Genomic DNA, 22010 nt, shown 5'->3' with positions numbered 1-22010 from the left:
GAAGGAAAATAAAGACCAGAAAAGGGGGACAATAGTGGGCCGTTAATTAGTTTGACAATTGAATCACATAATGTATTTTTAAAAATGTCTTTGTATGTTACAGATGTACAGTAACAGCGACGCAGAGCTCGATTCTGCGGAGTTCCTCAACTTCCTGAAGCACAATGAGTCGGCCCTCAACATCACATACTCCAACACTCTGGAGACGAACCTGCTGCTGAGGTACGGCTCAAACTCTTCCGTCTTTCAAAACTCGAACAAAGCGATGATTTAAAAGAGATCAACCAGTAAATATGGTTTGTGATTCCACTGTGACGGATGTTGTGTCTCTGTGCCAGATCCTTGTGTGTCGACGCTCTGATCGAGCTGTCAGATGAGAACGCAGACTGGAAGCTGAGTTTGTCGGAGTTCATCAACTGTCTGACGCCCTCCTATCACCCCTACGAGAGAAGTAATTTCACAGACAAAACACTGCTTCTGTTCAAGTTCCCAAGCTGTGCGGGCATTTCATGCATGTAAATCGATTAAAACACACTTTCTGCCCGATGACCCGCACGCGCTCCTCTTGCTCCGCGCCTGCAGAGTGCGCCCTGGAGGACGAGGTGTTCGAGGACGGGGCAGAAACTCGGATGGAGTGCAACAAGTGCGTGTGCGCCTGCGGGAACTGGGTCTGCACCGCTCTGACCTGCACAGGTGGGGTCGCATGCACACGCATGCTTTTTCCATAACGAGCTGCGTCTCCATTCCCCGTAGAATTCTTCAAAACCTAAATATCACAATAAAAACTGGTAATGGAAACACCTAAACTTCGTAAAACCTCTTAAATATCGTTAGAAGGTTTTCACACTCTCATAAGTTGGTTTTCGGCCATATCCAAATAGAGGTATATATCGCAAGTGTCATGAAAACACTCCCCCCCCCCGCATTTTCACGTCACCAGACGTATGGTGTCATGTGACCAGTTCACTTCATGTGAAAAAAATGAGAAAAAAAGCCAAACGTAATCAAACAAAAAATGTAATTCTCGTAAAATCTGTACTTTGTAGAAATTTTTGAAATGTCGCTTTTATTTTGCGAAAAACTGTAATGGAAACGCAGCTGAATCAACTGCTAACTTTTCACAATCGCGTGCATGTCCCAGGTGAGCACCAGGCAGAGGAACACGTCCAGGAAGGAGAAGAGGAGCAGGAGGAGGAGATGACAGAGGAGGAGTGGAGCCGGAGGGTGGCTGAGCTCAACTCTCTGAAGGTGGGCAGTGAAAAGAATGAACCTGTTTTCACATTAGATTGAGTTGAGCGCACAAATATTGTGATGATATTCTAAATTTCAAGTTTCAAAAAAAGCTACGATCAGTTAATAACGTTCAAGTTCAGAGTTGCCACAAAACTTTGTTTTTCTTTTTTTCAGTAGTAGACCTCCAGCATCCAGTCAGAAGACTTCTCCAGCCATAGACGACAGTAAAGCAGCATTTCATGCTAATAATAGATTCATTCGCCGTGGAAACATTTGCTTCAAATCTAACCTATTTATTTCTGTATGTCTGTATGGATCTTTGTAGTTTGTGTGTTAGTGGGACTCAAGAGGTTCATTCAGGCATGTTTGTTTTTATCATTATAATAATAATAATAATAATTACTATTATTATTATTAGGTCCATATTTTATATGTTTAATGCACTAATAAACACTTTAATACACACTTGATACCTATTTTTCTTATTTTATTCCACTAAATTGAGACATGTGGTCTGGGTCCTAAAAAGCACAACATTTTTCAGGGAAGTGGGGGAGGGGGTGGAGGGTGGGAGGGTTAAAAATAGCAATTTGATAAATACACAAGCGTAGTATCATGACTACTGTCAAAAGAACTACTGTGTTTTTTGTATTTATTAAACTCATAAGTTGGTGATGAACAACTTCAATCTTAAACTTGAGCAGATCAATACGGCCTCCAAACAGGCTCCTCCCCTCGTAAGGAAAGGCACGCGCCCTCAATATAATTAGTCAGCGCAGTGACAACGCTGCGCTCCTCCCCCGAGCTGTGCAGCTGCTGGTTCTGGCCGTAGTAGAAGCTGCTGGGCTGGAAGGAGCCGCAGTGGCTCGGAGGAGGAGGCGGAGCCTGTGGAGGTGGCGGAGGTAGAGGAGGAGGTGGAGGAGCAGACAGGTACGAGCTGTAGGCTGTGGGCTGACTGGAGTAGGAGAAAGCGGGCAGGTGGTGCATTCTGGGATTTGGAGCGAAGGAGGAGCTCAGCGAGGTCACCTGACTCAGGAGGGAGGAGTCAGTGGCCCACAGAGACGAAGGAAAAGATCTGCAGTCTGGAGAGACGCAAAACATCGGTGAACTTTTGAAAGAATCGCACACGGTTCAAGATACAAGATTCAGATTTTCCTCTCCTACCGGACAACGTGTTGCTGCAGCCGGACGACTTGAGTGACCCTGACTTCACCTCCCTCTGTCGTTGTCCTGAGACATTGAAGAAAAACACACGAGACCACCAAGGTCACTGTTGACCAACGTTGGGCAAAACAACACCAACATCAGTTTGCATCGTGAGGTACTGACGTCTCGGCAGCCGCTGGCCGTCCACAGTCACCTTGATGGCTTTGTGCAAAGTGGCGATCTGAGGCGGCGACGTCAGCACTATGATGGAGAGGGTGAAACTTTTACCTGAAATGAGGAAGAAAAACACAACCAAACCAGTGCTAGCTAAACCGTTTTACTTTGAAACAAATGTTTTCCGATTTTTACTACAATTATTCAAGAAACTGCGTTAATATCTTTATCTTTATTTCATCTCAAAGTCAATGCATTCTATCTTGTCGCTTGTTTCTCTACCTCTGCCGCTGCGGCCGACGAAGCGCAGGTCGTTGAAGTGAGCGCAGCCGTGCTTCATGGTGGCCGTGGCGTTGCGCAGCTCCGCGCTGCTGTTGTCTTCGTTGCCCGCCATCACCGTGACGACCACGCCGTCTGGCACGTCGTCGCCCAGCGCCACCACCTGACACACATCATGGGTCCAAGTAACGTCACGGTGTGACTTCAAAACGTCTGGCAAATACATGTTGACCTTTGACCCTGTAGACTATTAAAGGTTTAATGTGTAACAGTTTGAGATTTTGAGAAGAAAGAGGGACGTCAAGTCGCTACATTTTAGATTGCAGCGCTCACTCTCACACTCTCCCTCCCACGAGCTTGCCAGTGAACTACAGTGGCTCGCGCACACAAAAGATACCATGTCAACCTTCTTCTTTGTTAATTTGAGGACATCAAACAAAATGTCCATAAGATGTAAATCTCTTGTATTTATGTATTTTTAGCCTATAAATATTTTTTTTCATTTCTTTATTTGTTTTTAGTTACTATAATTTTTATTCTCATTGCACTATACTGATGCTGCAATTATACAAATTTCTCCAGAATTCTATTCCAACAAATATGACCGTTCCCCACCGTGAAGGCTCTCGGGAGGGTCTTGTTGCACCTCCAGTGTTGCGGCAGGCTGCTGCAGAGGAAGTTGGGGCTGTCAGTCTGCACCAGGCCTCTGGGTAAGGCCGCACCGCTGTGATGTTGCAACGCGGTCTCCTGGACATCCAGTTGGCGGCCGGCAGATGACAGTGGCGGCGCTAGCCTGCGCTTCACAGGGGGGTCTGAGAAAAAGCAAAGCAAAATGAGAGAGGTTTCATCTTGCCTTTTTTTCTGCTCCTTTAAATCCCACACCAGCAATCTTGGCTAATAATCCCAAAACAAACTTTGTATTCGAGTTAGAAAATAAATAAATACATAAATTAAAACATTAATAATGTTTCCGTTGTGAATGGGGAAAAAAAATGTCAACAAAAACAACGACGTTTGTATCCAAAAAGTTGAGAAAACGACAGCTTCCAAAGACGAGCGCGCTGTGGTGTGACGTCATCAACGTGCGCCCAAACAAATAATAAAACGCAGAGAGCCGTCAACGGCAAGGCTTCAACGGCGTTTCTCGGCGACTCCGGTGAGAATTTGTCGTAGTTTTCTCACTCGTCGTGTCCTGTATCTGCTTCTCCTCGTCCCTGCTCCGTCTCTCTGTTGTCTTTAACAAAATTTTTCGTATTGTCCTCTAAACGCCGCAGTGTTTGAATAGGGGGGAGCTGCTCCGTATTGTCATTCAGATTTGACTGCCGGTGGGGAAGTTACTGTGGTCGGACCACCTGTCCCCTCTCCCTTCATGTGTGAGTGCCCTCATTTGCCTCCAGTATGTTCTGCTATCTTGTTATTTTAGGCTCTTGGCTCGCCCTCTGTTTTGGACGGTAAATGACCCCAAAAATACCAAAGTACACACCGCATGGACCCACCCGAGCACTGTTCGACTACTTGTTCTTCTTCTTTTCTATGTTGAAGAGTTCATTAAAAAAAAAAAAAAAAAAAAATAGAAATCCGTATTTTGCCCCCAATCAGTTGCAAAACAACTCACGAGCACCGCAAAGTAAGAAATGAACGTTGGAAATGACCTAAACGTTTAAAATAAAACGTTCTACAAATACTAATATGTGGCATTTGTTGTCAGTAGGGCCAAGTTCTGCCGCATGGAAACCTATCTGATGTTTGCACATCATGTTAAACGAATGTCATCAATTGATGATACACTTGGAAACATCTAAATACATCTGAATGACCCAAATAATTCGGGACACTTGATTTTTACCCCCCTTTCCCTCGTCTCAAGTGTGAGACAAGTGTGTAATGTCTGATCTTCTGCATGGGTGCATGCAGGTTAACTGGGACTTCCATTAAAAAAGGCAATACACTGCAAAGTCCCAGGTTTTAATTGGTATGTGGTTTAGGCAGTATTGAAGGAGCTGCCACAAAGCAGGGGAAAAAAAAAATGAAATTCCCACCATGAAAATTAAAGTTCGTGAAAGAAGCTGGTGGAGGGAAAATTTTCCTTAATATTTTTTTCACTGTACACTGAAGAGCACTTTAAGCAGCCTAAGTTGTGGAATCTGCAACATAATATTTTTCTTCATTTGTTTTCTTCGCTTGTTCTGCACCTGTGGTCACGAGCAGTCCCATGGCAGGGTCCACCACCTCCAGTTCTAAAGAGCGGCCAGCTCCCAGGACCAGTTTCATCCCAGAGATACAGGGCATGATGTAAGTCACTCACACATACACACATACACACTGCACGGGAGACTCACCCCAACACAACAGTGGGCTGGTGCTGCTGAACAGACTGTTTGAAGCCATTGAAAACCTGCTGAACAAATGATGGAACCACAACAATCAACGCAGGAAGCACTTTAGCTGGTGACACTTTGCAAAGAGCAAACTGCCAAAACAAAAAAAGTTTTTATTTGAGTTGTTATCACAGTTAATAAATCATTTAGAAATGATTTAATAAATTAGTTTAAAAAATGTTTTAGTTTAAAAAAAAAAAGGTTAATTTAAAAGATGATTTTTTTTTCTGTCTCTGTGACAATCAAAAGTTTTTTCAGAACAGAATTTTAAAAAAAATAAAATGTGAGAAATATTTGTTTTAAAAATAGATGAAGACTGAAATTCAACTACTTAACCAAAAAAAGAGAAAAAAGCTGATTAACATGGAAGCAGATAGAATTGGTGGCCACTTTCTTCCAAATGTGTTTCCAAACTAAATATTAAACAAGCTGTTTTTTGTTTACACTGTTTTGTTTAAACATTTGATTGGCCATATTAGATTTAGCAAGTAACATTTATCAAATGTATCAATGGTAACAGTTATAGATTTATAGATTTTAAAGAGTGTGTGTGTGTGTGTGTGTGTGTGTGTGTGTGTGTGTGTGTGTGTGTGTGTGTGTGTGTGTGTGTGTGTGTGTGTGTGTGTGTGCGCGCGCGCGCAAGTGTAAATGTTCTCCTGCGGGACTCACCTTTGCTGTGTGGGATGCACAGAGAGAGATGTTGGTGTTGGTGGTCGGAGAGGTCGAAACCAAATAAACCCCAAACCCTTCAACTCAGCCTGAGACAAACCTCCGAACCTGAAGCCAGAGTGGCCACAACCTCAAACCAAGGCCGGCCTCATCCTCACCTGCCTGCACCAACGAAGGCTGCTCGCAGCCAATCGTAGCGCAGACGTGAGGCCGCGAGAGGAGGCGAGGGGCGTCTGCCTGTCGTTTGTCTGTGACAGAGAAAAATGGTGTTGGAAAAATGAGAAGGGAAAGCACCTCAGGATGTGGCTTTGAGCGAGTTTGCCATCGTGGAAGTGGCTTCGCAGGATGCAAATTCAGGCTTGGCCAAATTGTGGTCAAAGTGCAGTGTGTGCGCACTTTGTGTGTGTGTGTGTGTGTTTCAAAGTAAAAGAGAGTGGACGGAGGAGAGAGTATAAAACGAGGGATGTATAAAGGTTGACAATTTGTTGGCTTTTGTGTTTCTTTCAACAGAAACGTGTTTCCTTTCTTAACAATTCCTCGTCCTTTACAACATTCATGCACTTTATTGCTGCTTTTTTCCACGCTGCTCTGGTCAGATGGCTGCTAGAAATAAACAAGAACCAGGAACAAGGGCCAAAATTATACTTTATTTTGCCTAATTAATCAATTAATCGTGTGTGTGTGTGTGTGTGTGTGTGTGTGTGTGTGTGTGTGTGTGTGTGTGTGTGTGTGTGTGTGTGTGTGTGTGTGTGTGTGTGTGTGTGTCAGGTTTGCAATGGGAGACGCTCGCAGACCTCTGCACGAGACGGCAGCGCTGGTGGAGGATATTGTGCACACGCAGCTCATCACTATGGTAGGTCTGCTGTTCTGTAACTTCAGTCATTCATAAAAAAAAAAGAGTAACTTTCTCTTCAGTTTTTTTTTATTATTATTATTTTTATTCTGTCCAAACCTCATCTATGTGTGAGAAGTAACTGCCCCGCATTGACCTCAATTCTGACCTTTCTGAGTGAATACATCTCATCAATCGTTGCTCTTGTGATTGGTGCACTGATCAGCTCCACCAGGCCTGCGAGGGGGCGGTCCTTCGAGGGTCAAGGGTCATTTCAGCGGAAGACATTTTATTTCTAATGAGGAGAGACAAGGTAAAGTAAAATAAAAAAAACTGACTATTTAATGCTGAAATTGTTCTGAAAGAAAATGTATAAATCAACTAAATTACTGACGTACGTGTCGTATAATCTTTTTTTTTTAATCCTTTGTAGCAAAAAGTGTCAAGATTATTGAAATTCCTCCAGTTTCGGGATTTTAAGTCCAAACTGCTCAAAACTGTGGATGATGAGGAGGCGCTGTCAGAATCAGGTATGTGACGCACGAGGACGCAAAAATGCAAATGCAACAATATAAGATGTCCGGCAGCACTCTGTCGTGTTTGCATACCGGTGCAGGTGGTGCCGGCGCCAACCAGCGAAGGCAGCGCCTGGCTCAGGACTTCCTGGCTTGGATGGACCAGATAGGCGACCTGCTGTCATTGGCCGAGCGCCAGGAAGTGGACCCCGTTAAACAGGAGCGCATGGAGGTCAGAGGTCGCAGCGATGAATGAACTCTGATCCCGAGTGTCTCCTGTGTCTGTTTTCTTTTCTTTTTTTTTATTGAAATTTTTGATTGAACTGTCCATTTTTGTGTGTGGATTCTCAGCGTTTGGACCGGCAGACCCGGAACATGGACCAGGCTCAGTACTCTGAGTTCTGTGAGAGTCGGCAGCTCAGCTTTGGTAAGATTTTTTTTTCTTTTTTCTAAACAACTTTTTAATAAATTCCAGCTGCAAAGGTTCAGCTTCAGGATGCTGGTCAAACTTTACGGTGTTTCTCTGTAGCTTCTCTAACTCTTGTCACCCTCACGGACTGTTTCCAGCTAAGAAAGCCTCCAAGTTCCGGGACTGGCTGGACTGCAGCACTTTAGAACTGAAACCCAACAGCATGGCCATGGAGATCCTGTCATACCTGGCTTATGAGACCGTTGCTCAGGCATGTGAAGTCAACGTCTTGGACATTTGTCACCGACAGCCTAGACGCCGTCGAGCATCTCTTTATATTCTGAGTGGCTTTCCGTTCCCAGATTATGGATCTGTCTCTGCTGGTGAAGCAGGAAATGACCGTGAAGACCAACCCAATCAGTCACGTGATCTCTGCCAGCTACATCCACTACAACACGCACTCAGAGGTGCGACACTCACAGCTGAAGAGGCGTGTTTGTGGAATTCACCTGGAAATTGCTTTTGGAAGTTTTCTTGATTTCCTTCTGCTTTGTCACGCAGTTAAAGAAGGATCCAGATTCGCCTGAGGCCACGCCCCCTTCCACTCCAGGCTCCTCCCACACATCAAAGCCCCTGTTGCAGGGTAACGGCAGTCTGGACAGCCGGGCCAGACAAAGGAAACGCAAAAAGGTGCGTAGCCCGGCGCTCTGCTCAGAGGGGGCGTGTTCTCGTTCTGTGGGTGTCGAGACGTTACGGAAGCACATTGCATTAGATAGAAAAAAAATAGGCACCTTGTTTTTTAATTACGATATCAGGATCTCAGAATTACGAGAATTACGAGATAAGGTGCCTACTTTTTTTTTTTATCCAGTGAATGCAATGCGCTTCTGTAAGACGTTAATGCAAAAATTTATTTTAGGATTTTTTTTCTGCATATTCATCTTCCTCTGTCCTGTCCATCTTTTACTTCTCCACTTTTCAGCAAGTGCGTCCCAAACATCAGCCCTTTGTGACATCACAAATGGCACTGTTACCTCTCCCAGATTAGCAAAATTATCCAAAAGTCTGTGTGTGTGTGTGTGTGTGTGTGTGTGTGTGTGTGTGTGTGTGTGTGTGTGTGTGTGTGTGTGTGTGTGTGTGTGTGTGATGGAGGGAGGAGGTGAGACTGGTGAGAACACTGCGACCTTTAAAATCCGCTGCCGGAGTCGAAGCGACTCACGTGTTTGCAGAATGATCCAAAATGTTCCCTCGCCGAGCCTTTTCATCTCGCCGCCTGCGGCGCCGCTGGTGGAGCGGCCGTGTGTTTGCAGCCGCTAAACACCGCGCTGGAAGCTCATAAAGCTGCAGTGAAAGGCCTCTGCTGCGCGAGAAGCACAGAGCGCCCTTTCACGGTTCAACAAATCCTCAATTCGACACTGTAAAGTTCGGTGCTTTGCGCTCGAGGTGATTTTTTTTTTTTTTTTTCAATGGAAAATTATTTTGTAAATAAAAAACAAAAAAAAAAAACCTGTTTGGTTTTAACCTTAGAGCTGTCCGGCTACAGTGGAACCTCCGAGCGGAGCCATCCAGCCGTGTCACATCCGAGAGGCCATGAGAAGATACAACTACAGACACACAGTACGTACTTGGACATTTATAGCTCTTATGTTCTTTTGATGGAGATGAGATGTTGCTTCTTTCACGCTGTCAATAAAAGCCAGCAAATTCCGAAGATGTGGAAAATTAGATTATTACGATTGAGATGCTGTTTTCCACTGAAGTGCTGTGCTTTTCCCCCCAAAAAATTTAGTTTTTCCGTCGGCAGTGGAGAAGATGGTTCTCACACTGTCCCAAGTGTCCTCAGGATATTCTAGATTTCAGATTTTGTCTTGCTATTTTCTCAGGGATACCACAGTGACCCATGATTAATAGTCCTTGTGAGTTTGTTGCTTCAAGTAATGAGCAAAGACTTCGTGAGAAAGTGGCACAGCAGGTTCACACACAATACATACAAAGTAAAGCAGTGTTTTCTCGTTTATGTTGAAGAAAAAAATCAAAGTGTGTTATAAATAAAAATCTATTATTATTATCATCTCTGTTGTTCTTGTGTTGTTTAAGCCGCACACTGATCCAGGTCAGTGGGAAACTAAACCTCGTCCTCTCTCTCTCTTCTCCCCAGAGTGTTTATTCAAGGAGTGGGATGTCGTTCCTGGCCTGCTGAAGATGCAACACTTCCCTGTTAAATAATCCCGGCACACATTTATTTTTGTTATGTTCTTGTATTAAAGTGTTGAGACCTTTCTTACAAACTGGCATCCTGCTCTGTTTAATTTACCATCCAGTTACCTTCAAGGTAAGAAAGCAGAACCTTGGTGAAGGCGGCACTGTGGACTCACAGCAAGAAAGTTGCGAGTTTGATTCCAGGCCGGGGGTTGGGGGGGGGCCTTTCTGTGTGGAGTCTACATTGGGTGGTTGTTATTGTGGGACCTTGATGTTTTTCAGTCCGCCCCTTGATGACCCAAAAACAGACTGAGAACACATTGCTGAAAAGAAACTTTATTGTTCACTAATACAGAAACACAAGGGACTACTGAGAATGCTCCAAAACTCAGCTCGTGACATTTTTTAGCGACGTAAGCACGTGGAGGCGGAACTTCAGAGTAGAATTTCAGTTAATATCAAACGATAACGACGCCGGTTTGTATCGGCTGGACTGATTGCAGGACTTGGAGGCAACAACATCTTTGCAGATTCTGTCAACTGAAATTTTTAGATTCGGAAGAGGAGCCTTTTCCAAAGCACATTTGCGTTACTTTAAACGACACTGGCTCAGTATTTCTGAGCGGCGTTGGCCAGCGCCTCTCTCTCCATCAGCAGCTCCCCGTACCGCTGCTGCAGCTCTCGCTCTCTCTCCATCTGCCGCTCCACATCCTCCCGCAGAGCCTGAACGCAACACAAACACACACACACACAATGTGAAGCTATTCAAGATTGCAAAAAGCAACACTCGGAGATAAATGGCACCAATAACATTGTGAGTCACTGGGTTAAATCTGCCAGGTCACAGTGGTTACCTCTTTTCTTCTGGGTATGGCAGTGTCCTCTTGTTTCTTCAGCTGACTGAAGGTCTGCAGCTCTGTGGCCGACTGCTCCACCTGGTGGACACAATAGAACCGCCATCAGGACCAGACAATTGAATTCCCACAAATTAAAAGATTAAAAAAAAACCCAAAAACGAATAGTTAAATTTAAATATATCATAGATGATCAGTGATGATCAGCAACTACGATGTGCGATTTGAGAAGCTGGGAGTGTCACTGCTGTCTGAATGTGATGTCAAGCTCATGGTGTTGATGGGGTTTAGTTTCGCAGAGGTTTTTTTGTACCTGTTCCCAGAGTTCATTGTGCTGCTTCAGGAGTCCCAGGGCTCTGGACTGGAAGCCTCCCAGCAGGATTTTGAGTTTTTTCTCCAGTTTCGCTGCTTTCCTGGCCTCTGCCGTCATGTGGCTCCGGTTTATCTGCAAGGTGACAAAGCAGAGCGTTGTTAAGATGGAACAGCGGCAGAAAACTCTGGTTTGGACTGTGTCGAGTTGATCTCCAGGGTCCCGCGGCCGCAGCGCACCTCCAGCTTTTTCTCCAAACTCTCGATACGGTCTTTCTTTGACGCCAGGTTGGCTCGGGTGTACCTGTTCTGCGTCGGCAGATACAAAACCTGCGGAAAAAGACGAAGGGAGGGTGACTAAAGGTCGTCTCACGCTTCTTCAGAACTTTCTTTCCTGTGCAGTTGAAAGTTTACCTGTCCGTAGCATTCCTCCCACACCTGGCTGTAGGCCTCCATGCTGAGGTCGCCGTGACCCATTCCAGCCTTCACCACATCCATCTCCGCTGCCAGCAGGGCCTTTGCCTATCATTGGAGCAAAAATCTTCTTTCAGCCCCGTTCGCACAAACAGCGTTTTTCTCGACCGACACACAGTTTGACTTGTGCGCTACCTGCTCCATCTCCTCGGGCACGATGGGCTTGTAGGGGTGCGCCTCCAGGTACGCAATGTGCGACGCGTTGTTGGACGTGGAGGCGGGGCCTCGGTTCTTGCCGCGCTGTAGCTGACTGGCGGCGCTACCGGACGGGTGGTGCAGGCAGTCGAAGTGCATCATGGTGTTCATCTCCTGCTTGATCAGCTCCTCGGCCAGCTGGAGGTCCGACAGCGGCTCCATGGAGGCGGGACGGAGGACCGACTCGTTTACCTGGAGAGGAGGGAGGAGAGGCGGTGAGGCTGGTCAACGCCGAGCTGACGAATGTGAAGCGTGTGCGAGTATGGGTGCGTGTGTGTGTGTTACCTCTGAGGGTCTGGGCAAACTCCTCTGCACCGCTGTGTGCCGCAGCTTCAGCTCCTTCTCTCTCTCCGCATCCCGCACAGCCTGAGGCAACAACAGTGTCAGTTTGACAAAAAGGTATGAACTCAAAAAAAAAATATTCAGCAACACAACTGAATGAAACTAAACACACACCTGCTTGCGGGACTCCACGTCTGCAGCGTCCTCGGTGTATCCCACCTCGGTCTCCGTCTCCTCCAGTTCTTTCTCTGCGTTTTCTGGGAGGACGATCTCAAAGTCGTTCTTGGGTGCAGGAAGTGACAGCAGGCCCTGCTTCAGCTGCTGTAGGCTCTCCCTTTGCTGTGTGATGAGGGAGACACAGAGTTTATTGTAGCTGTGTTTCCAATCCCCCTAGAATTGCACAAAATCTAAATATTGCAATAAAAAAAAACTGGTAAAGGAACCCTGTAAATTTGGAAAAAAAACTCTGAAATATGGCTAAAAGGTTTTGATGCTCTCATGAAGCGGTTTTTCAGACGTATCCATATAGAAATATAGCGCAAAAGTGTCATGGAAACACTTTTTTTTGCTTCACACCATTCAATGGAATAACACCTGAAATTGCAATTGTACTTTGTTGAAATTTTAGAAATATTGCTTTTATTTTGCGAAAAACTGTCATGGAAACGTAGCTTTTGTGTCCACGTCCAGAGCTAATCGCTGCCTCGTACATGAACAGGTGAGGAGGAGGAGGAAGAGGAGTGTGTGTTGTACCAAGTGTTTGGCGAACGCCGGGTCGGCCAGCTGGTCCTCGGTGTTGATGTTCAGTTTGTCTCTGAGCGGCGTGCGACCTGGAGTCAAGCCTGGGGTGGCGGCGCCGCGTGGGGTCATTCCTCCACCGGCCTGAGGCGTCATGCCTTCCTGACTCTGACCCGGCGCCGGGGTTCTGTTATCCAGGAGCAGGGTCGATGTTAACGTAAAACACTCACACTGGAGCGCAGGCTTCAGAGGAGGGTGGCGGCGGTGGCGGCGGTGGCGGCGCTACCTGACTGGCGTGCTGATTACGGTGTTGGGCGTCTGGATCTGCTGCTTCTGCGGGGTCACGCCACTGAAGTCGCTCTCCTGCAGCGGCGTGTTGAGGCCTCCCTTCAGAGGCGTGTCGATGTTGGTCAGCGCCATCAGGTTCTGAGCTTCCTGGAAACAGAAAGGTGGTGAATGATCAGAGGGAATTCAAATCAATTCATTTGGTGCAAAATATGAATAACTTTTGTGTGCAACTCAACCATGCAACTTTTATTCATAAAAAGCTGAATCGCAGCCAAAAGCGTCTTGAAACACTTTGCACAATCCAAGAGAAAATTGATGATTTTGCACCGTATGAATCAAAGTTGGCTGATTGATTGTTCCTGATGTTCTACCTGCAGGATCCTGTCCTGGACAGCAGGTGTGCGTGGGGTCCGCATCCCGGTCGACATGTTGTTGGTGACGCTGTACTCTGACAGGAGGGCCGAGGAGGCCGAGTTACCGCCTTCGCTTTCTTCCACCGCTTGCCTGGCGACCTCACTGGCGACGCCCATTTTGACAACTTCCTCCAGCTCGGCATCACTGATCTGTAGAGTGTGGGGAGGAGGAACAAAATTAATGTGTAGAAAAATAAAGGCCGTGTGGCTCCAGGTCTCGTTGGGGAGAATAAGTCACCTGTGGTGCCGGTAGAACTAATTTGGAGCGTTTCTTGGTGAACTCTGCGACTCCGCTGGTCTGCAGGATGGCAGATGGAAGATCGCTCTCCTTCTTCTTCTTAATCTTCTGCTTGTCTCTCTTTCTCTCACGCTCCTCTTGCTCACTAAAGCACACCAATAGTTTGGATTTAGAAACATAAACGAGGTAAGACCGAACCGCCACTGAAGAGTGTTACTGACCTCCGCAGATCGCTGTCCAGGTGCTGCTGCCGCAGCCGTTTAAAGTTGGGCTCCAGAGGCACGTACTGCTCCATGCTGGTGTCGTAGAAACCCTGAGGGTTGGACATTTGGGAACGAGTCAATTACACAAATCACAAACGTCCCTTTATGGTTGTGATGAGTTGAAAATTCAGTTGACGCCGATCGCGTTGTGTGATTGCGGTTACCGATGCAGGCTTCTTTTCGAAGGGGATTTCAGCGTTGTAGTCGACGCCTCTCTTCTTCTTTCTCTTCTTCTGAACGGCGATTCCTGCCGCTCTCAGCTCTCTGCGCTTCTGCAGAGCCGCCAACCGTCTACGACACAAAGGCGCAAGGACACTCAGTCATTTCTAATTATTAAACTCGGGTCGCCAGCAACACCCGCCGGCTTAAAATGTGTTTGTGTTCTTGTATCTGACCTGGCTTCTTCAAGCTGTTTTTCTCTGGCCTTCCTCTTGGCTTTCTTGCCTTGAGTGTTGGCCAGTCGAGCTCTGGCCTCTGACAACATCTCCAACTCATCTATAGGTTTGAAGAAACACACAGGTACACTGAAGTCACTTCTGCAGGTTTCACATATTGCACGCAAAAAAAAAAAAAAAAAAAAAACATGGAAGAAGTGTGTATGGACTGAACTTCAAAAGGATAACTTGAGCATGATTTACTCGGGTCGTTACAAAAAAAGTGCTATTTACATTAATAGGCAAATATTAAAATGTTTCCACTTCACAGCCTTAAAAAGCCAACAAGACAAACCTTCATCCATGTCCACAGGATCTGGTCTGGCAGGTTTGGTTTCGGGATTTGGGTCAATTTCTCCAGGTTTTAATTTCCTGGGGTCGTCTCCCACTTCTTCCTCATTGTCTCTCTGTGCTGCCTTGTCTCTGAAAAGAAGACATGCGATGATGAAGATTCTGACAATATAAACAGCGAATAATAGATGTGATTTCGGACATCCTTACAGCAGGTATTCGTAGTGCTCCAAGCACTGGGCAGCAGTTCGTCCAATAATGGGAGCGATGGTCCTCCACTGAGTGGGCATCAGCTTGGCCAGATGCAGCAGCTTCTCCTCTTCTTCTCGGGACCATTCTGTCTTCTTGATGCTGGGGTCCAACCACTCGTACCTGCACACAGGCAAAAAGTATTTAGCCTTCACCCCGCTCACTTAGCCTTTTTTGTATAGTTTTGCAATGGAGTATAAATATCAACACTTACCATCTGGCTTTACACTGTTTGGCAGATTTGCGGTGCAGCAGTGAGGCGATACGAGACCACTGGTTTTTGCCATATTTCATCACCGCTGCCTTGAGGATCTCATCCTGGATGGATTGACAGTTTGCCCGAAGATTAGAAATCGTTTTTTTTTTTTTTTGGTTTTTTACAGCCTTGCTAAATCAGATTAAACGTTTACTGACATGATCCGATATACAATAAAATAGAGAATCTCATTCCTCACAATTACTCTACTTTGTCAGACTAAGGAAACTCAACTAACAGTCAATGGATTAAAGGGCGCTTTAGCAAGCTCGCAGCCAGCTAACTTTAGGGAAGAGGTATCGATGTATGCAAAAATGTTTAACCACTTGGAAATATTTCCTTATGGACAACAACTGCAGCTAAGGGGGAAAATATTCCATACAACCAAATACTGTTGAGTGGGCATCTAACTCGGATTGGGATATATTAACTTGTTAGCATCACGCTAAGTTAGCTAGCCATACAAACATGTAGCACAAGTTACCTCGGTGTTGCGCCAAACGCCTCCCTTTATCATAATCCGCGGCATCTTGACTGCTTGTTTTCCTCTCCTTCTTCAGTGAAAACGTTGAAACGACTCCAAAACGCTTCAACAAGGATGCTCAAGGTCCACAATTTGCACCCAAAACAGTACTATTGGAATACAGCGGGACAACGAACGTGCGCCACACAGGCACAACGCCGGAAATCTGTGTCGTAAAATTCATCAACCGCTCCGACGAAGTGCATTGTGGGTAGCGAATGCTGTGGGGAAGCTCGCTAACTGAAGTATTGATCGTGACACCGAAGCTTAGAATGAATAAATATTAAGGGTGAATCAAGTAGTTTATTCTTCTATTTTTTCATTTATTTATTTATGGTAATAAAATAAAAATGCTCCGGGTTCTCCGGCTTTCTTCTACAGTCCAAAAACTTGCATGTAAATTAAGGTGAATTGGAAGTTGTGAGTGCAAATGGTTGTTTGTCTCCGTGTGGCCCTGCAATGAACTGGCGACTTGTCCAGGATGTCATGTCACCCTGCCTTCGCCCTATGACAGCTGGTGGGATAGGCTCCAGCAGACCCCCATGACCCTGAGCTCTGGAAGAAGCGGGTATTGAAAATGGGTGGGTGGGTGGATGGAAAATGGTGACAAACCGAAGCAGGCAAACACCAGGAGCGACAATGTTTTTATTTCAACTCTGTATCTGAGGTACACACTTTTTTTTTTTTTAAACTGATTTTGCACAAATGATACCAGGCTACATGTATGTTCTTCACACACTAGCACAACACGGAGAACACCAACATCAACATGACAACAGACATGCACAAACAAGGCAGAGGCGACAACCGAGTTCACCGACCAACTACTGGCCCGAACATAAGGAACCAGCCAGTCACGATGGGTGATATTACTGTCATGAGTAGGTAGGTGTGTGAGTGAGCAAAAGACAAGGGGTGGCTAGTGGGGGGGTTGTGGGGCTAGGGGCAGAGACGGAAGACAAGGGCAAAGTAAAGAAGAGGGGTCGGCTGATACCAAAAGTATGAAGACAAATTATAACACTGAGCACCATAATAAAGAATAATAATCTTCTGTATTGACAATAAATAACATTATTTTTCCATTTTTAATAACATATATCCTCAAATCTACAATGAACTCGACCCATTTGTGACAATAATTGACCTTACTGCAAGACACTCGCAACACACTCACTCTGTTCACACACGTCCCTTCCTTTTGAACAGTCACAGACACGCACGCATACACACACACTGTTCCAATCCCAGTCTTCCTCTGTTACCATTCAGTCCATTTTTATGAGCAATAATACTGTAATTACAGGGACGCAGGAGTCATCTAAAGGTGATGCTTAACTATTTGGGGTCACATGCAGACCGATATGTACATCTGTAAACTCAGTCCCACCCATCCCCTTCCATCTTTTCCTCTTTCTTCCCTTTTGTTTGACCCTCATCCCCACCTCTGCACATCCACACATGTCTATTTCAGGTCTCCGGCGTCTCCTTGGATGGTCTTTTTGATGCGGAGCAGCATGGTGGTCAGCCACTGGTCCAGGCGGGACACCGAGTCAAACTCCTTTACGGCCTCCGTGAACGCCTCGCTGTTCTGCTCCTCGTGGGCCTCCAGGAGTTTCTGCGGCGACAAAGACCGGAGACGACAGAGCCAGTTACAGGCCCACTGGCTTTCTTTTGCAGAATTCTTGACTTACTTTGATGAAACTATGATGAAAACTAAAGAGGTGAAAGAAGGAGATAGAAAAAAAAATGTGTAAATGAAAATGACCTTTAAGAGTTTCAGCTCTCTGGAGTCTGAGAAGGCTGGAAACATCTCCTCGTACTTCTCGATGGCCAACTGAAACACAAAGACACAGAAAGAGTCGCCTCGCTGTTACAAAGAGACAGTTTCAAGTGTTTGTCATGAAAACAGTGTCAACTTGTGTGTCACCTTTGCATTTAGCTCATCCACGATGAAATGGCACAGCGAGGCTTTAAAGAAATACTCCTTGGCGTTGTATTTCAAGAGAGGATTGTCCATGGTGCTCATAGCGACCTGAGAGTAAAAAAAAACCCCCACAAATTCTCAACAAACAAATATCTTGCGATTCATTCTCCTGTTCTTAGTTTTTATATTTAATGTTATTCTCTTTATGATCCCTACGATACCTGTTCATAAATTTCAATAGCTTTCTGGTACTGCTCCAGCTGAGCACTGTAGTGTCCAACCTTCAGGAGACATTTGTTGGCCGAGCTGAAAGACACACGGAGGGAGACACAGTGAGTCGCAGCTTTAAATGCACGTTGCTGTTGTCCCCGCTGCCGCAGCGAAGGAGCGAGGCACGGCCCAGTCGTTGTGAGGCTAATTTAGATGATGGATGCTGCATCTGTGCTATTGCACTGAACACCAGGCCCTCTGCCCTGCACTGCATCGATCAACAGACACTTTGGTCTGGAATCTTTTGTTTTCCTTTGGATTTGAAATCACGATAAAAAGAAAAAAAAAATTTGTTTAAAAAAAAAAAAAAAAAAAAAAAAAGCGCTAAAATGAAACATGGTAATAAAAAAACAACCACAATGTCCAAAACTATTGCATTAATAAAGTTGTCATGTTAACGGAAAAGTTCATTGACATGTCTGATGTGTTGAGTGTAACACACCTGTTTGATTCCTCTCCTTTGTAATAGTCTGCTGCCTGCTCATAGTGGGCAATAGCCTAGAAAACAAAAGCACAATAATAATTTCAACAACAAATACTGCATCTCATTTAAAATAATAAATATATTTCAAAATACACAAAACACTTTGAGATCATCTTGGTCTTACCTTCTCAATATCAACCAGCTCAGACTCATAAATCTCTGCTATGGTGATGTGATGCTTGGCTGCAATAGTGAACCGACCCTGTGATGAACAACACACGCACACACACAGGCACGCACACAGTATTGTTAAGATGGTTGTCGGTTGATCACAGATCAGAGCTCCTAATCCAGAGCTTACCATGTCAGTGTAGATCTCAATGGCCTGGTTTAGACAGTTGATGGCCTCTGGAAGCAGAGAGAGAAGCAGATAAGCTCAGGAGGAAAAAGAAAAACTGGCTCGTTTGAACTAAAACTCTCTCGGTTTCCTCCCTCTGTGACTTCCAGCAGCCTTTCACAGTGAGGCAAAAAGAGCCGCAGCTGCGTGACCGTGATATTAATTTTCCTCCAGCAACCCAGCAACCCAGAGACCCATTTTAATTTTTCTCGCAACCGCACCTCGGGGTCCAGACTCTGTGTTCAGTGAGGTGGTGCCAGGGCTTTCCTCGGTCATCATGTTCCATTTGCCATTACCGCAAAGTCAAAGAGTAGAAACGTACACCCCAGACTATAGAAATACTACTTTGGAGAAGAAAGAAGACCTCAAGATCACTGGAACTGTGAACGTAACCTTTGGTTTTGGACAAACCATAGTCAAGTGGTGAAGTGCACAGCTGGGACATCATAAAGAAGCACGAGACAAGAAAAAATATTAATTATACAGAGCCTGAACTCCAGTGAGGTAACAGCCTTGTGCACTAGTCTCCACAGACACACTTATTATGACACCCATGAATTTAATATCAACAGAGTGCCCTTGTCCTGCAGTTTGGGAGGAGAAAAATCTCATGACAGCAGCAGATTTGTGCAGCAGAGAGAGTGAGCGAGTGAGTGAGATAGTGATGCACTCACCCTGTGGGTCGGCCTTCTTGTAAGCGTTGCCTGCGTCGACAAAGCTGGTGGCAGAGTCCAGTTTGTTCTGCAGCTGTATGTGGAGCCGAGCCGCCTGGCAGAAGGCATTCCCCGCAGCTGCAAACACAGGGTTAATAAATACGATGCTGTCAGGAGACGCGTGAAGTTTTTTTGTTGGGTGGGGGAGAAGATTAATTATGAGAATGTAGAAAAAACACGGGTGATACGTGGGACCTTTTAACGATGCAACTGTTTCATCTTTTGCTTTGACACACATCACACAGTCGAAGCATCGAAACACATTTGACCAACTCTCATCTGCTCAGTGGAAGGGAGCTATTCCTGGTTGATCTGGAGCACAAGCAGCTGCGGCTGCTGATGTTGCCCTGAATTTTCCAATCATGTTACACAGAAACAGGAAAAACAGAAAGCTTTTTGAAACTAAGACTTCCAAAGCATAAGTGTGGGAAAGGGCTTCAAATCCCAACGTTTATGGTTCAAGAGCCGTGATGTGGGACTTCTGGTGTTTTGAAATCAAGAGGTGCAACACGCAATAATAAAATAATCTTTCATTATTGGGCCGTTGGACTTCAAAATCTACTGACTGTTGGAACAGGATGAATTTATTTGGCTGTTCTATGAAAGTTTAGTATGAAACGGAGCGAAAAGCCGAAAAATCTCTGTAGTAAAAACACTGTAGATTTTTCTTGAGCAGGTCAAAAAAGACTGCTCCAGTATGGTTTAGCATCAAAATAGGGGAAAGAGAACAAAATTTCAACACATACGAGAATTGGGGAAAACGCCTAACCCTAACCCTAACCCTAACCCTAACCCAAACCTCAACCCCAACCCCAACTCTAACCCTAACCCAACCCTAAATCCCAACCGTAGCCCTAACCCCAACCCTAGCCCTAACCCCAACCCTAGCCCTAGCCCTAACCCCAACCCCAACCCTAGCCCTAACCCCAACCCCAACCCTAGCCCTAGCCCTAGGCCCAACCCCAGCCCTAGCCCTAACCCCAACCCTAGCCATAACCCCAACCCCAACCCTAGCCCTAACCCCAACCCCAACCCCAACTCTAACCCCAACCCCAACCCTACGCCCAACTCTACGCCTAAACCTAACCCTAACCCCAAAACCTAACTCTAACTCCAACCCCCCAAAATGCAATCCTTGGTTAGATGCAAATATTGTTTGGGGACCATGGCGTGCAAAGGTTTGGGAACCTGTGTGTGTGTGTGTGTGTGAGTGTGTGTGTATGTGTGTCACATACCACTCCAGTTCTTTGCCATCTTAAACATGTTGGCTGCTCTGGCGTACATTTCAGTGGCGTCTTCTACCTTGTGGTTCCCCCTGAAACAAAACCAAAAGTCAATAATTTCCCCCCCCGTTTTGTCATTCCAAGCAACACAGCGCACCCTACTGCCTGGAAACATCTTGCAAGGATTGACCTGCCTGGCCAAATATTTATTTTTTCTTCTCCTCGCCTTTGACAGCATTTTTGGTCTTTCTGATGGGCTATTAATAGTTGCAAGAGCAAACAGTCCTCCAAGTAACCTTATTCCTCTCTGCTCTGCTCTGACTTGTGACTGTGACGTGTGACTGTAGCATGAACTAGTTCAGTGTTTACGTCGGTCTCCAGAGGTAGGTATGGCTGAAAGAAAATCAAGCAGCAGCAGCAGGAGAAAAAAAAAAAAATTAAAAAAAAAATCAATCAATCAATATTAATTAAATTCTTTCTTCTAAATTGTAAGCAGGGCACCTCCCACCTATAAGACAACACTCCCCCACAACGAAAGGCGGGGGAGGGGGGAGGGGGTGTGACAGCCCTGCATCACCACCGCTGTACCACAGGGCCTGGAAGGCTGCACGGCTCTCCCCGCCTACCAGCCGCTCTCCCTCTTGTTGCGTGACAGGTCACGACACGCAGGTCTTTTCAATCTGCGACGATACCCCACATTTATTTATTTATTTATTTATTTATTTATTTAAATGGACAACGGATACCATTTAACAGCTACAGGGAAATTCGCCAGTCTAAGGACATTATGTCACAGCGGCAGTGAACGTCTCTTTGCAGGGGGGCGGGGGGGGGATTGTTCGATAAGGTTGGAAACCGCCGATACATTATTAATATTCCCGGGCCTGCTAATGTATCGGTCGAGGAGCGAACGGGAGTCTGCGGTGCGGTGCGGTGCGGTGCGTTGCGTTGCGGGGCCTACGTGCACGGATTCCATCGAAATGGGACGAGAGACGAGAAGGTAAACAGAGAGAGAGAGAGAGAGAGAGAGAGAGAGAGAGAGAGAGAGAGAGAGAGAGATGAGGACGAGCGCATCATTTACCCGAACATCCCTCCGAGGAAGGATCCGGACGCTTTGACCTTCTTGTCGGCTTCAGCCATCAGCTGCATGGCCTCCTTCTCTTTGCCGGTGTTGTCCATCGCGATGTGACGGTCTGACGCAGGGAGACGGCAGGAAAACAGGCCGATGTTCCGCAGTGACGACGGAGGAGAGGCAGCGAGGAAGGAGAGGAGGGACGCGTCTCTTCTTCTGCTGCTGCTGATGCTGCTGCTGCTGCTGCCCGATGGTGCTGATGCTGCGAGCTCTTCTTCTACGGAGCGATCAAGGGGAAGGTCATTTCAACGTCTCTGCTGCCATCTACTGGAGAAATGGGGGGGAT

The 22010-nt window shown here is 45.9% G+C and overlaps 5 protein-coding genes across 7 annotated transcripts in view; 2 read left to right on the top strand and 3 right to left on the bottom strand.

Moving 5' to 3' along the window:
* Positions 1-1698, top strand: part of LOC142899417 (follistatin-related protein 1-like) — a 4832-nt gene extending 3134 nt beyond the window's left edge. The window contains exons 7-11 of one of the 2 annotated variants that reach the window (XM_076042970.1): positions 104-222; positions 339-451; positions 583-693; positions 1142-1248; positions 1411-1698. In XM_076042970.1, the coding sequence (XP_075899085.1) occupies positions 104-222; positions 339-451; positions 583-693; positions 1142-1248; positions 1411-1413 (453 nt within the window). In that variant the 3' untranslated portion in view covers positions 1414-1698. Of the gene's footprint in view, positions 1-103; positions 223-338; positions 452-582; positions 694-1141; positions 1249-1407 lie in introns of both variants that reach the window. The other variant, XM_076042969.1, reaches the window with a different exon arrangement.
* Positions 1699-1739: 41 nt separating this feature from the next.
* Positions 1740-4203, bottom strand: runx2a (RUNX family transcription factor 2a). The gene is made up of 6 exons (XM_076042971.1): positions 4171-4203; positions 3448-3726; positions 2836-2995; positions 2563-2667; positions 2398-2463; positions 1740-2315 (listed from the first exon to the last, which is right to left on the bottom strand). Exons 1-6 carry the CDS (start codon positions 4201-4203, stop codon positions 1939-1941), a joined length of 1020 nt encoding a protein of 339 aa, XP_075899086.1. The 3' UTR covers positions 1740-1938.
* On the top strand, positions 3866-9923 carry supt3h (SPT3 homolog, SAGA and STAGA complex component). 2 transcript variants are annotated; one of them, XM_076042967.1, is made up of 13 exons: positions 3866-3988; positions 4107-4205; positions 5041-5124; positions 6648-6732; positions 6938-7024; positions 7145-7241; positions 7328-7458; positions 7578-7653; positions 7794-7906; positions 7998-8102; positions 8197-8325; positions 9163-9252; positions 9794-9923. In XM_076042967.1, exons 3-13 carry the CDS (start codon positions 5045-5047, stop codon positions 9833-9835), a joined length of 1035 nt encoding a protein of 344 aa, XP_075899082.1. In that variant the 5' UTR covers positions 3866-3988; positions 4107-4205; positions 5041-5044; the 3' UTR covers positions 9836-9923. The 2 variants fall into 2 exon arrangements, with proteins under 2 accessions (XP_075899082.1, XP_075899083.1); XM_076042968.1 differs by lacking the exon at positions 4107-4205 and having other exon boundaries at positions 3966-3988.
* A 231-nt stretch (positions 9924-10154) lies between these two features.
* On the bottom strand, positions 10155-15815 carry cdc5l (CDC5 cell division cycle 5-like (S. pombe)). Its single transcript, XM_076042965.1, has 19 exons — positions 15603-15815; positions 15077-15180; positions 14824-14985; positions 14618-14745; positions 14284-14383; positions 14053-14179; positions 13847-13938; positions 13626-13770; positions 13346-13537; positions 12973-13121; positions 12702-12873; positions 12123-12287; positions 11952-12032; positions 11607-11858; positions 11412-11519; positions 11238-11327; positions 11002-11133; positions 10689-10769; positions 10155-10557 (listed from the first exon to the last, which is right to left on the bottom strand). The coding sequence occupies exons 1-19, from the start codon at positions 15645-15647 to the stop codon at positions 10444-10446; spliced, it is 2439 nt and encodes an 812-aa protein (XP_075899080.1). The 5' UTR covers positions 15648-15815; the 3' UTR covers positions 10155-10443.
* Positions 15816-16268: 453 nt separating this feature from the next.
* napba (N-ethylmaleimide-sensitive factor attachment protein, beta a) lies at positions 16269-21991 on the bottom strand. The gene is made up of 10 exons (XM_076042998.1): positions 21674-21991; positions 20605-20684; positions 19331-19447; positions 18621-18667; positions 18444-18521; positions 18278-18333; positions 17787-17871; positions 17569-17673; positions 17407-17475; positions 16269-17256 (listed from the first exon to the last, which is right to left on the bottom strand). The coding sequence occupies exons 1-10, from the start codon at positions 21769-21771 to the stop codon at positions 17104-17106; spliced, it is 888 nt and encodes a 295-aa protein (XP_075899113.1). The 5' UTR covers positions 21772-21991; the 3' UTR covers positions 16269-17103.
* Between the last annotated feature and the right edge of the window lie 19 nt (positions 21992-22010).

This window comes from Nelusetta ayraudi, unplaced genomic scaffold (assembly GCF_046127955.1).
Source record: "Nelusetta ayraudi isolate G7.1 ecotype Tasmania unplaced genomic scaffold, CSIRO-AGI_Nayr_v1 ptg000072l, whole genome shotgun sequence".
Lineage (NCBI taxonomy): Eukaryota > Metazoa > Chordata > Actinopteri > Tetraodontiformes > Monacanthidae > Nelusetta > Nelusetta ayraudi.
Note: the sequence above shows the minus strand (reverse complement) of the source record. Positions and strands in the feature narration are given on the sequence as shown.

Coding starts and splice junctions, on each gene's coding strand:
- napba (XM_076042998.1), bottom strand. CDS start 21,771: ATGGACAACACCGGCAAAGAGAAGGAGGCCATGCAGCTGATGGCTGAA. Junction 18,522..18,620: donor TTGAGATCTACACTGACATG/GTAAGCTCTGGA, acceptor TGTTCATCACAG/GGTCGGTTCACTATTGCAGC. Junction 17,257..17,406: donor GAGAGCTGAAACTCTTAAAG/GTCATTTTCATT, acceptor TTGTCGCCGCAG/AAACTCCTGGAGGCCCACGA.
- supt3h (XM_076042967.1), top strand. CDS start 5,045: ATGGCAGGGTCCACCACCTCCAGTTCTAAAGAGCGGCCAGCTCCCAGG. Junction 6,733..6,937: donor ACACGCAGCTCATCACTATG/GTAGGTCTGCTG, acceptor TGCACTGATCAG/CTCCACCAGGCCTGCGAGGG. Junction 7,459..7,577: donor TTAAACAGGAGCGCATGGAG/GTCAGAGGTCGC, acceptor GTGGATTCTCAG/CGTTTGGACCGGCAGACCCG.
- runx2a (XM_076042971.1), bottom strand. CDS start 4,203: ATGAAGGGAGAGGGGACAGGTGGTCCGACCACA. Junction 2,996..3,447: donor CCCTCCCGAGAGCCTTCACG/GTGGGGAACGGT, acceptor GATGTGTGTCAG/GTGGTGGCGCTGGGCGACGA. Junction 2,316..2,397: donor CTGCAGCAACACGTTGTCCG/GTAGGAGAGGAA, acceptor GCGTCTCTCCAG/ACTGCAGATCTTTTCCTTCG.
- cdc5l (XM_076042965.1), bottom strand. CDS start 15,647: ATGCCGCGGATTATGATAAAGGGAGGCGTTTGGCGCAACACCGAG. Junction 14,986..15,076: donor AAACAGTGTAAAGCCAGATG/GTAAGTGTTGAT, acceptor GCCTGTGTGCAG/GTACGAGTGGTTGGACCCCA. Junction 10,770..11,001: donor ACAATGAACTCTGGGAACAG/GTACAAAAAAAC, acceptor TGTGTCCACCAG/GTGGAGCAGTCGGCCACAGA.